The 13,018-nt window shown below is 44.2% G+C and overlaps 1 protein-coding gene across 1 annotated transcript in view; it reads right to left on the minus strand.

Annotated features, from left to right (window-relative positions):
• Window positions 1-252: 252 nt before the first annotated feature.
• The window catches only part of MTAP (methylthioadenosine phosphorylase), a gene marked incomplete at its 5' end in the record, with an annotated part of 13,547 nt that continues 781 nt past the window's right edge, over window positions 253-13,018 (minus strand). The window contains 3 exons of the mRNA XM_010078766.1: window positions 253-291; window positions 8,174-8,296; window positions 8,838-9,077. Of these exons, the coding sequence (XP_010077068.1) occupies window positions 253-291; window positions 8,174-8,296; window positions 8,838-9,077 (402 nt within the window). The remainder of the gene's footprint in view (window positions 292-8,173; window positions 8,297-8,837; window positions 9,078-13,018) is intronic.

A 13,018-nucleotide genomic window follows, 5' to 3' on the forward strand; every position in this document is an offset into this window, starting at 1 on the left:
AAAGGTATCACTGAATAGAGGATGACAATTCGCTACTGACTTTCTTCTTCAGCCACTGTCTGATCTAGCTATTACAAGTTTAAAATATACATGATAGAGATTATAAAAGCTGTCTTATACATTATCATTGGTCAACATTTACTCCATTCTTTTCTGCTTGTAACCATTTTTGAAGACACTACGACCTCTGGAAGTTCAGAAGTGATCCACTCTTCCTTGTGAGCACCCAAACTTCAAGCTCAATCCAGGTTGTTACTGCTTTGGCAGGATGACTGAACACTGCACTGTTGTCTGAAATACAAAGTCAAAGTACATGAATGCTTCCTCTGCCAACGGAGAGCAAAATTACTTTTCAACGTAAAGGCAGACTACATAGCTTCCATTTGGATTACAAACAGGTGTAACTCTTTTCATGTGCGTAGTACCTCCAACTTCCTCCAACACCACAGAAGTTAAAAGAATTACAGCTCCCTACAGGGCATACCCTACAACAGTTCAATGACTTCTCATTACAACTTTTTAAACATAGGTAACAGGCTTATGGGTACTGAGAGCAACAATCTATACCGGGTTTGCACGGTAAGGTTTGGTGGCCTCCACCACGCACAGGGGGCATACATGGCTGGCTTCTGTGAGAAGCTGTTAGAAGCTTGTCATGGTTTAACCCCATCCAGCAATAAGCACCACACGGCCGATCACTCATTTACCCCTGGTGGGATGGGGAAGAGAACCAGAAGAGTACAAGTGAGAAAACTCATGGGTTGAGAGAAAGGCAATTTCATAAGTAAAGCAAAAGCCAGGTGCACAAGCAAAGCAAAACAAGGAATTCATTCACTGCTTCCCATTGGCAGGCAGGTGTTCAGCCATCTCCCAGAAAACAGGGCTCCATCATATGTAATGGTTACTTGGGAAGACAACACCATCACTCCAAATGTCGCCCCCTTCCCTTTTCTTCCCTCAGCTTTTTATTGTGAGCATGACATCACAGGGTACAGAATATCCCTCTGGTCAGTTGGGGTCAGCTGTCCCAGCTGTGTCCCCTCCCAGCTTCTTGTGCACCCCCAGCCCACTCGCTGGTGGGGTGCTGTGAGAAGCAGAAGAGGCCTTGTCTCTGTGTAAGCACTGCTCAGCAATGGCTAAAACACTCCTGTGTTGTCAACACTGTTTTGAGCACAAATCCAAAACATAGCTCCATACCAGCTACTATGAGGAAAATTAAGCCTATTGCAGCCAAAACCAGCACAAAGCTTTCCTTGAATGCAACGCTGAAGAGAAGGATTTGGGGGTATCATAGATGAAAAACTGAACATGAGCCAGCAGTGTGTGCTCGTGGACCAGAAGGCCAACCAGATCCTGGGCTGCACCAAGAGAAGCGTGGTGACCTGCTGGGTCAAGGGAGATGCTTCTGCCCTTCTACTCTGCTTTTGTGAGACCCCACCTGGAGTCCTGCATCCAGCTCTGGGCCCCCCAACACAAGGATGTTGAGCTGTTGGAGTGGGTCCAGAGGAGAGCCACGAAAATGATCAGAGGGCTGGAGCACCTCCCCTGTGAGGACAGGCTGAGAGAGTTGGGGTTGTTCAGCCTGGAGAAGGCCCTGAGGGGACCTTATAGCAGCCTTCCAGCACCTGAAGGGGGCTACAGGAGAGATAGAGACAGACTTTTTACAAGGGCATGCAGTGACAGGACAAGGGGTAATGGATTTAAATTGGAAGAGGGCAGATTTAGAATAGATATTAGGAGAAAGTTTTCACTGTGAGGGTGGTGAGGCACTGGAACAGGTTGCCCAGAGAAGCTGTGGATGCCCCATCCCTGGAGGTGTTCAAGGCCAGGCTGACTGAGGCTTTGAGCAACCTGGTCTAGTGGAGGGTGTCCCTGCCCATGGCAGGGGGGTTGGAACCAGATGATATCTAAGGTCCCTTCCAACCCAACCCATTCTATGATTCTGTGACTATATCCAACAGAGCCAAGGACAGCTGGCTCCAAGATGGATCCAACGGTGGCCAAGGCTGAGCCCATCAGTGATGGTGGTAGCACCTCTGTGATAAAATATTTAAGAAAGGAAAAAACCTTCTGTGCAACAGCAGCTGGAAGAGACAAGTGAGAATATGTGAGAGAAACCACTGTGCAGACACCAAGGTCAGTGCAGAAGGAGGGGAGGAGGTGCTCCAGGGACCGGAGCAGAGATTCCCCTGCAGCCCGTGGTGCAGCCCATGGTGAGGCGGAGCACTTAAGGCAAAGCTATCCCCACTGCTGCCCAGCGCTGCAAATAAAGGAATACCTGCTTAACAGTTACAAACTCTGACTGTTGAGTTAATTTATTTGATTCACTGTGCTGGAGCCAGCTCCTTGCAGGGCCTCTGGCCCCTTGGACAGAGGAGCCCAGGCTGAAGCAGGTTTGCTGGCAGGACTTGTGACCCTGTGGGGGACCCACGCTGGAGCAGTCTGTGCCTGAGGGACCGCACCCTGTGAAAGGGACCCACGCTGGAGCAGTTAATGAAGAACTGCAGCCTGAGGACTCATGTTGGAGAAGTACAACACAATTGCCTGTATCAGAGGTCTAACAAATATAATTTCACAGAGGTTAGTAGAGAAGTTCAAAAAAGGCAGGTAATATCAGCAGGTCTGCTCAGAGAATCCAGAAGTTTAACTGAGGAGCATTCAGAGAAGCTCTGACACCTTACCACAAGCTGATCTACCCATGCTGTAAGAAAAATCAGTTCTAACATGACATTCCTTTTAACATCCCAGTACAGATTCTCTCCTGATCCTCAGGGGGTTGAACCTTACTATAATAAAGGTACAGATCAAAATTCCTAGCTGTTACAAGTTAGAATTATTTTCAGCAAGACAGTTTTTCCTCTCTCACCAACATTTTTCCTAACAAAGATAGAAAAGAATCTACTATATTGGCTACCTTTTGAAATTGTCTGCTGTCACTGATTTGTTTACTTCATTCAGCAATGAGCCCACATTGTACTCGATAAACTTTTGACACCAATGCAGTGGCAGAAATTCTTGTTGCCTATGACATTCCTTCCAAGTGTCAACTATAGGGCAAGCTTTGGTTTTCCTGAAACCATCCCTACATACCTGCTCCTGCTTCTGGATTCCTTCTTTGTAGCTTGTCCCTGCCTCCAACCCTTGAATGCTGCATTTTCCCACTGAGCTCTGTTTTTTGTTTAGCCAAGTGAGCCTCCTGATGGGCTTTTCTGTGGATCACTCACACCTGTCCTTGGAGAATGCTGCCCTCAAACACCTGCCAGCTTTCTGGAGTTCCTTGACCCTTCATAGCTGCCTCCCATGAGATGATACCTACTAGCTCACAGGCTAAACCCAAGTACGTTCACCTGAACTCCAGCATCTGTACTCTGCTGCTCAACTTCCTGGCTCCCCACAAGATGCCAAACGTCACTATGAGCATTACAGCAACAACTGCCAGGGATTATCACCTCACTAAGCAACTCTTTTCAGCAAACAGAAGATCCAGGTGTACATCACCCATGGTTGACCTGTACTACCCAGAAATTTCCCTGACACCAGACAGAAATCACTTGGACCACTGTGATCAATAGCATCATCTGTGTTTCCTGATCCAAGACATAAATAGAATCATTAAATCATAGAAGGGGTTTTCGGTGGGAAGGGACCTTAGAAATCGTCTAGTTCCAACCCCCAGGCTATGGGCAGGGACACCTTCCACAAGAAGAGGTTGCTCAAAGCCTCATCCAGCCTGGCCTTGAACACCTCCAGGGATGGGGCACCCACAACTTCCCTGGGCAACCTGTTCCAGTGCCTCACCACCCTCACAGTAAAAAACTTTCTCCTTAATATCCAATCTAAACCTACTCTCTTTTAGCTTAAAACCATTACTCCTCGTCCTGTGACTACACTCCCTGATCAAGAGTGCCTCCCCATCTCTCCTGTAGGTCCTCTTTAAGTCCTGGAAGGCTGCTATAAGGTCTCCCCAGAACCTTCTCTTCTCCAGGCTGAACAACCCCAACTCTCTCAGCCTGTCCTTGTACGGGAGGTGCTCCAGCCCTCTGATCATCTTTGTGGCCCTCCTCTGGACCTGCTCCAACAGGTCCATGTCTTTCTTATGCTGGGGGCCCCAGAGCTGGACACAGTACTGCAGGTGGGGTCTTGCAAGGAGTAGAGGGGGAGAATCACTTCCCTCACCCCGCTGGTCACATCTCTTTTGATGCAGCCCAGGATCCGGTTGGCTTTCAGGGCTGCAAGTGCACATTGCTGCCTCATGTTGAGTTTCTCATCAGCCAACACCCCCAAGTCTGTCTCCTCAGGGCTGCTCTCAATCCATTCTCCTCCCATCTTGTATTTGTGCTTGGGATTGCCCCGACCCACGTGCCGGACCTTGCACTTGGCCTTGTTAAATTTCATGAGGTTTGCACTGGCCCACCTCTCAAGCCTGTCCAGGTCCCTCTGGACGGCATCCCTTCCCTCCAGCGTGTCCACCTCACCACACAGCTTGGTGTCGTCGGCAAAGTTGGTGAGGGTGCACTCCATTCTACTGTCCATGTCTCCCACAAAATGTTAAACAGCACTGGTCGCAATACTGACTCCTGAGGAATGCCACTTGTCACTGGTCTCCACTTGGACATCGAGCCATTGACCACAGCTCTTGGAGTGCGACCATCCAGCAAATTCCTTATCCAACTGTCAAATCCAGGTCTCTCCAATTTAGAGACAAGAATGTCGTGTGTTGAATGCTTTGCACAAGTCTGGGTAGATGACATCAGTTGCTCTTCCCTCATCCACCAATGCTGTAGCTCCATTGTAGAAGGCCACTAAATTTGTCAGGCAAAATTTTCCCTTGGTGAAGCCATGTTGGCTGTCACCAATCACCTCCTTATTTTCCATGTATCTCAGCAGAATCTCCAGGAGGATCTACTCCATGATCTTGCAAATACGATGTGGTCATACCCTGTTCTGAACGAGTAAGGGCTTTGTACCCTGGCCATGCCTCCAAATTATAGGCTGTAGGAAGATGCTGTGCCTGAAGAATGATCTCTTTTTACAGTAACAGAGCCAGGAAATACTTGCCTGAAGTCATCTTAGGCAGTTAAAAAATAGTATCTTTCAAACTACACTTAAACTCATTGGCATATCACTGATGAAAAGACATATGAAAACCAACAGATGTCAGGCAGCCTATCCTTTAGCAGAAAAATAGCCCTTGGGCATTTTTTGCTTCAACGCTCCAGAGTTTCCTAAAGACTACTGGGAAATTCAGAGGTAACACCACCACATGTGTGTGTGTCGGATGCATACCTCCATGGGAGGAGAGACAGATGCTGCTGGGCAATGGGACCGGCAGCATATTTTCTGCTGCGTGGTGAAGTTCTCCAGTCATAGCAGCCAGATTACAAAGCTTAAAAAGGAAATGTTGTGTCTGGGTAGAGCTTTATGGTTTCACATGCTTCCCCAAACAATAGAAATGGACACTGGCAACTGCCCATTTGAGATGCCCAGCTGTGGCCTGGATGTAGGCTGGCATGGCTTTACACTGTCATTGATCACAGAGTACCAGCTGCAGCCTTGCTCAGCTCCCTCCTTGTCTGCATTCCTTACCACATTACCAATGGGCACGCAAAAGGAGCTGCTTTTGAGCTCTAGGAGACGGTGCCTCGAAAAAGATCAGTTCAAAAATACCTGTCATCTGACCTTCAGAATACCCAGAGTAAAACATACAGAGGAACACTTCACATCTACAAAGAGAATATTTTTTTAAAAAACTCTTTATAGTTCAACTACACACTTTGTACAGAGGCACATACATATATATCTCTCTTGCTGTACTGCATAATTGCCTCTCTCGTTATTCACTAACACAGAAGCCTAGGACCAATCCTTCACTTACTTTACCATCACTTAATGCCTCAAACAGAAAGATTTTTAGCCTATCCAGCTCTTCCTAAGTAAAATCAGAGAAAGCCTCCAAAGCCTCAGACTTTCCTGTCACTCTTCCAGAGCTGTTGTGTTAAATCAGAAACAATTGTGACTCCTACTTTCCTAACATAAAAATCTCAAGTCCCACTGCCAATACCTAGTTCCTGTTTCCAGTTCATCTAATGCCTTCAGATCAACTCCCTTTCTCAGGGTATTATCACTCAAACCTAGCCACTATCAGCAAAGAGCATAAACACATAAGAATTGCCAAGCCAAAGTGAAACTATCTCAATATTCATCACTGGCATAAGGCAACAACAGAAGCTTAAGACAAAGAGCCTAAGAAGCTACATTTGAATGGAGTGACTCTTCCTCTGGTGCATCATATTATCTCCTTTCACCAAACAGTAGTTCAGGGACTGAGCTGAAGGCAGTACTTGAATTGGTGCTTTAAACAGCTGACAATGAACAGAAAGAAGGGTTAGCACTCATTAAAGGGGAAACTTGCAAACTCAGTACCTGCTCTTTCACTCCCAATGAACAATCAGGACAATCATGCAAGGGAAAGTGACAGGACCCTGCTTACTCAAGTACACCTGTCAGAATCGGAGGCAGATCCCTCAGTACCTAAGCAGTATCATATACTTGAGAAATTTCCTTGCATGCCAGCACGACCAAAGAAGCTGAGCAGTATCTAGCACATTTTTCAGATTATTAGTTGAAATTCTGAGTTTTCTTGTATAGCCAGGCAGCTGTATCAAAAAGTGTGGCCCAGTTTTTGTGGATTAGAGGGGAGAAGGAATACTGATTCTTTTGTCTCCCTTATCCACCAATGACACAACTTCCTAAAGACTGCAAAGGGGAAAAGGGAAATGTCAGTTACCTCTCACAAATGTACAGAGGGGACATTAAAATAGCTGTTTCAGGTAATTGGGTGAGGAAGAGTAATAAACGCAATCCAAGGCCTCCTAATAAAAAGTAGGTTTTCCAGTGAAGAATCAGCAAAAGACTCATTTCAAGGATTTGGGTTCGACCTCCACAAACCTGACCTGGTCAAGTATGCTTAAAAATGTCTGGGGTGAATCTTGCTTAATAAGTCTTTCCTTTAGGACACTGAATAAACTAGAGATGAGAGTAACTGACAAAAGAACCATACTGGAAACAAAACTGAAAATTTGATCCTAATCAGAAGACACAAAAGATTTCTACAGCACATACAGTTCTGTTGATAGTTGAATTTCAGGGACACATTTTCAGGTATATGAAGACATGACTTAATGCCTGTGTTTGTCTTTCTTACCAATTCAAATTTCAGTCAACATAGAGATTTTCAGAACAGAGAAAGAAAGAACCTAAGAGATGAGAGTTATCAGAGACTGGACTCTCTCAAAAATTTCATCGATAGTCTTCCTTCTTTTCAGACTACTGCTGCTTCCACTAACAGGGATCCTTGGGGCCCTTTTCTGCCTGCTCTTTCACATCCCAGTCCTCTTTTCTGTCTTCCAGAGCATCTCAATGTAACCCTCAGTTGCTCTTGCACATCATACTCTTGTATGCTTGGAAGTGGCTACTTGTCACAAAAAGCTTGTCGAGAAGCTGGATGGACAGCCAAACTATTTTAACATTGTTCTTTCCCTCTACATTATAGCCAGAAAAGGATCTCAAGAATGCCTGTGAAAAAGAGATGATGTAAAACATGTAAATAAACTCTTGTCTAAGAAAAATTCTGCTTAAAAGTTCCCTCACCAATATATTTTGAAATATTTTTCAATTTTGTTTTCATGCACTGTGGAGCTGAAACCTGTGGAAGAACACAGTTTTAGTAATTTCAAACTGTTTATTACCCATATCTTGTAATAGACTCCTCTCCCACTTATTAAAGAGCACAATGTTTTTGGTCTGGTTCAGTCTTCTCTAGTTGTCTCTCCATTGTTCTACAATCTAAGCTAAAGCCGAGCAGAGGTACAGGTTTTTCATTTGGCTGCTCACATAGGTTTGTATCTTACCTGTGCTATGAAAGACAACAGTTCGTCAACCATATATAGATGACCTTGATTTTTTACCTTTTGTAACACTTCTAGTAAAATGGAAGCTAGATCTTTGCAATAAAGCTTGTGGGAGTCTTAATGAATTTGCCCATCTTGAATAGATACGGTTTGTTGAAGCATCTACTCTGTTATGATTTAAACAGAAACATCTTGGAACTTATATTATGTGCATATATGCATATACTGTCCCCAGTACTCATCAGGCTCATATATGTACTTACTTTCAGGGTATGCAGGGTGTCAGTCCATTCCATGGAACCTATCCGAGGTATAGCTGTAAGGAGTATGCTAGTAGCCTTATTTGCATTCTCTTTCAGCATCTTTAGAACTTTATCCACTGAAACCTAGAAAAACAATAAAACTGAGTGGTGTCTCTCAATTTTGATAGCCCACATTTTAAATACTCAAATAAATTAATTTAACTCATCAATCTCTAAGTGAAAAGGTGAAGCCTTAAAATGCCACAATTGTTTTATCCAGTAAAAACTTATTTCCTCTACAAGTATATGTCTGATTGTATTCTAGACAAACAGGAGAACTAAAGCAGATACATCATTTTGCACAGAACCACAAAAGAAAAAACAGCAGGCCAATTATGGGAAGACAAGCTCATACACAGAGCTCACAAGCTTCATGCACACAGACCCCCTGATTCAGACAAGAGGAGACAAAAGGTTTGCTAGTAGTGAGGCAAGTTTATGAAAATGAATGAGGTAGCAAAAATGGATTCTGTTCTTACTTTCACAATCGTTCATCCAGAATAACTCAACGATACTGATGTAAGAAAGAACAGACCTAGTCCAGTATGTGATCTCCTACCAAAACCCACAGGTTCTCATCTAGATCCCTCAGGACAATGCTCAATGGAAAAAAAGTTTCACTCACGGCTTCTTCATGTTCCTTCCAGCAGTCATAATCTGTTGCCATGGCAATACTAGCATAACTCATTCCAGCTTCTTTTGCAAGAATCACTTCAGGCACTGTGGTCATGTTGATAACATCAGCTCCCCAGTTGCGAAACATCAAGCTTTCTGCTCGAGAACTGAAACGTGGGCCTTCGATTGTGATCACTGTCCCCTTGGAATGACACCGGAGCCCAAGCTTCTTGGCAGTCTCAATAAGAACCTGCAACATCAGGAAAATGAAATAATTCCCCTGGTTCACTGCTTTTGCATCCAATCAAAAAAACTTACATACAAAAGCAATTAGCTGTATACAAAGCAGTCAAGTTTCATATGGCCACAGCTGTCCAAAACCATGGATTAGTTTCAGTTTCCTTATCCAGCAAGAAAAATTAATAGTCCTACTAACAGGAATGATCTTGAACTCATCTGGTTTTGTTAGTATCAGCTGGATTACTGTTTTCAATGCAGACCAAGAAGATTGTAACACAGAAATTTTTTGCACTATATTTAGGCTGCGCTGACATTGAGAACCGAATGGGGAAAACACTCCACTGAGCACTACATTACCACATGGTGGAGCTGTGCTGGTGAGAACAGTAATAGGAAATTTACTTCCTGAAAGTAAAACTTTACAAGCATACACTTCAAAGAGCTCCCTGGGAATCTGTAGAGAAATTATTTCCATATTTTCCCATTCCCATGACTGAGCTGTACACTTCACATATACCATGTTGTGGGTTTGTGTGGTGAGTTCTGGCAGCAGGGGAGGGGCTACAGTCATGGCTCCTGTAAGAAACTGCTGGAAATTTCCGCAGCTCCAAGTGGGACCCACCTCTGGACAAGGCCAAGACAGTCAGCGCCTCTGCAAATAACATATTTAAGAGGGGGCTCAGAGCATGGAGCAGTGGTGTGGCCCTGGGCAGGGTCCAGACTCCTCTGCAGCCCCAGCCTCTGCCGCAGCTCTGGCCCAGCTGACCCAGTGCAGCCCCTGCCTGAGAGCCAGGAGTTTCTCAGGAGCCAGAGAAAGAACCTGTGGCAGAGAGAGGGGTGGGATGTGAGAGAGACAACTATGCAGAGACGAAAGTCAGTAAAGAGAAAGGGATTCCTCTGCAGCCCGTGGTGAAGACTACGGTGAGGCAGGCTGTCTCTGTGCAGCCCATGGAAACTGAGCAGAGCTTGGCTACAGCTCATGGAGATTTAACAGTGGAGCAGACATTTTGTCGCCTGCGGAGGACCCCATGCTGGAGGAGGTGGCTGCGCCCAAAGGAAGCCGTGAATAAGTGCAAGAGACCCACACCAGAACAGTTAGTGGAGAACTGCAGCCCATGGGGAGGACCCACCTTGGAGCAGTTTGTGAAAGATCTTCCCAAGAGAGGGATCCCACGTTGGAGCAGGGAAGACTGTGAGGAGCCCTCCCCTGAAGAGGAAGGAGTGGCAGAGATAACATGGGATGGACTAACCGCAACCCCCATTCCCTGCCCCCTTCGCTGCCAGGGGGAGAAGGTAGAGAAATTGGGAACAAAGCCTTCGGGTCTGGGAAGAAGGGAAGGGTGGGGAAGAGGTGCCTTTTTAAGACGTAGTTCTCTTTCTCATTATTTTACTCTGGTTCTGATTGTTAACAAATTAAATAGTTTTTGTGTTTTCCCAAAGTCAAGTCTGTTTCTCGCCCGTGACCATAAGCGGTGAGTGAACCCTCCCTGTCTCTGCCTCAACCCACGAGGTTTTTTTATCTTTGGTTCTCATGATTCTCCTCCTCATGCCACTGGAAGGGAGGAGAGAGTGAGCAGCTGCATGGTGTTTAGTTGCTGGGTGGTCTTAAACCACGAGACATGTACAGCATGCTAGTCTTTACAGTTCCAATTAGGCCTTGTATATGGCAGAATCAATATGACCTTCTCTCTTGGTAAATGGCCTGGCTAACACCAGTTGATGCAGTAGGAATAAGAGTGTACCAGCATGTGTAAACAGAACTAGGACACCTGCAACTATCCTAAGTAGGAACAGGAAAGTAACTATGATGTTAAATATCTGTTTAACATTACCATCAACAGAAAAGCAAAGACTGAAAAGAAGTGTAAAAACAGCACGAAAAACTCTTATAGCATGGGAGAGACCTTCATAACACACATCAGTGAAAACCTAGCCTGACACCACTGGAAGCTGCCTTGTCAGCATTGCGACCTTCACAAAGGCCAGGTGGAGCAGTCTCCCTGCAAAACGCTGTGAGAAGCCTGCATCCCAGCCGGTCGGTCGACTCACCATACACGGGTGCAACAAGCAGCAAAACCTCAAGTATGCTCTGTGACCTTGTGGGGCATTTCCTTGCTGGCCCATGGATCAGTGGATTGTGTGGATCAGCACAAATATACATTAAACTGGAGTACCCACATCTCCCAGTGCAGATGCGTGTGGACAGGTAAACCTGCACTACCAGAAGAGAGTGGGTGTGCATGTAACCCACATGTGCTGGGGAAGGGTATTTGTGCATGCCAGCACATGAATATGCATGTAGGGGTAATACAGAGTTTTCTGGGGATTAGCCATGGAAGGACACTTCGAAATTTGTGTTTATTAACATGCTGTAAGTTAATTTAATATTAATCACACCTAATACTGTGGTTTATTGCTGATATTAATTCTGAATATATGATTGCCAGTTAATTACATGTTGTTAATAAATCAACAGACAACTTCAATTGTGATTTGACTTAAACCACAGTTGAGCAGTATTTCCCTGAAACTCTTTACAAAGTTCTAACTTTACTCCCTATCACATGTTGCAGTGAGCCCCAGCTTTGGAAAGCACTAGGCACTCTATTCAAAAATGTGCAGTCAGAGAAAAGATATAATCCTTTCAGATTCTCATTTAATTTACAGTGCATAGACCAAATAAAAGAGAGTATTTTCATATATTTGCACAAATGCAATTTAATATAAAGTTTTCACATGTTTTCATCCAAAATTCCTTAAACAGTCTATTACATTAATAGTTTGTCTTTATTATTATTCCATTTATCTATGAAATTCCCCTCAACTAGAATAAACTGGGCTGAAATGGTCCCAACAATTTTCAGGGATAGTTCCAGGAAAAAAGTTCAAGTCACTTTTATCTGGTATTTTTAAATGAAGTGAAAGTATCCCTTTTCAGCCTCACTAAGAGCTCAAAACCACATGTTTTTTAAAAACATCTGTCAGGCTGATGCACAGGCTAATGAAATAATGATCACGCGTGAGACTGGGAAGTACCTAAATGTTTTTTCTCTGTTTGAAAAAAAAGCATTTCTCTGTTGCCTTTTCAAAAAACGTAATACCCGAAGAATATGGTCTTAACAACGGAATGAAAACTAGCCTTGGTGTATGTTTCCTGCAACCTCACGAAAGGGCTTATGCATATCTACTTACCTTTTTAAAAAAATGAGAGACACAGTGAGAAGTACTGCCAATCACTTCAGTAATAGCACTGGTTTTAATCTACTTCAGAAAGTGTACAGTTATCTCTCAATAAATTTGTATCTGTTGTGACATGACATCATGCTCAAAGTCAGAAAGCAACTATATGCAAACTAATCTGTGGTAAGAGCATGTGGCTAGGCTCTTGCATGAAAAACACAAAGTCTGTTGTATAATTTGCTGCTCAATGTAAGAAGGGCAAAAGCATGCACATGTATAATATGTAGTGGTTTGTTTCCTCATGAGATTTAAAATGTCTTTACTTTATTGCAAAACAACTTGATTGATTACCAGTGCACTGAAGCATTGTTCTACTAACAATGCTGTGGACCTGCTGGTGGATAACTTGAAACCACACTCTGGACAGTTAACAAAAATAGCTTATAATGACACTGAAGTGAATTGGTGACAAAAGCAGAACAGTTCAGTAGTACAAATATTTGTACATGCTCTGGGTACAGATTGGGCCACCTGCTTCACAGCATCTTTGTCCTGCTCAGTGTAGTAACTGACGGCACAGAGAGCAAGTCTCTTAGATGGATATGACTGATTCTGTAAGCATTTCTGTGCCCCTGGAGAATATACCTCCTTGCAGCTTCTGATCAGAGCATTCCACAACAGCACAAAACATGCAGTTCAATCTTCGCCTTCCCTTTTACTCAGGTCTAAGAATACAGTAAGGTGGCATATTTAATCACAGATACGCTCTTC

Source organism: Pterocles gutturalis, unplaced genomic scaffold, assembly GCF_000699245.1.
Source record: "Pterocles gutturalis isolate BGI_N339 unplaced genomic scaffold, ASM69924v1 scaffold15828, whole genome shotgun sequence".
Taxonomy (NCBI): domain Eukaryota; kingdom Metazoa; phylum Chordata; class Aves; order Pterocliformes; family Pteroclidae; genus Pterocles; species Pterocles gutturalis.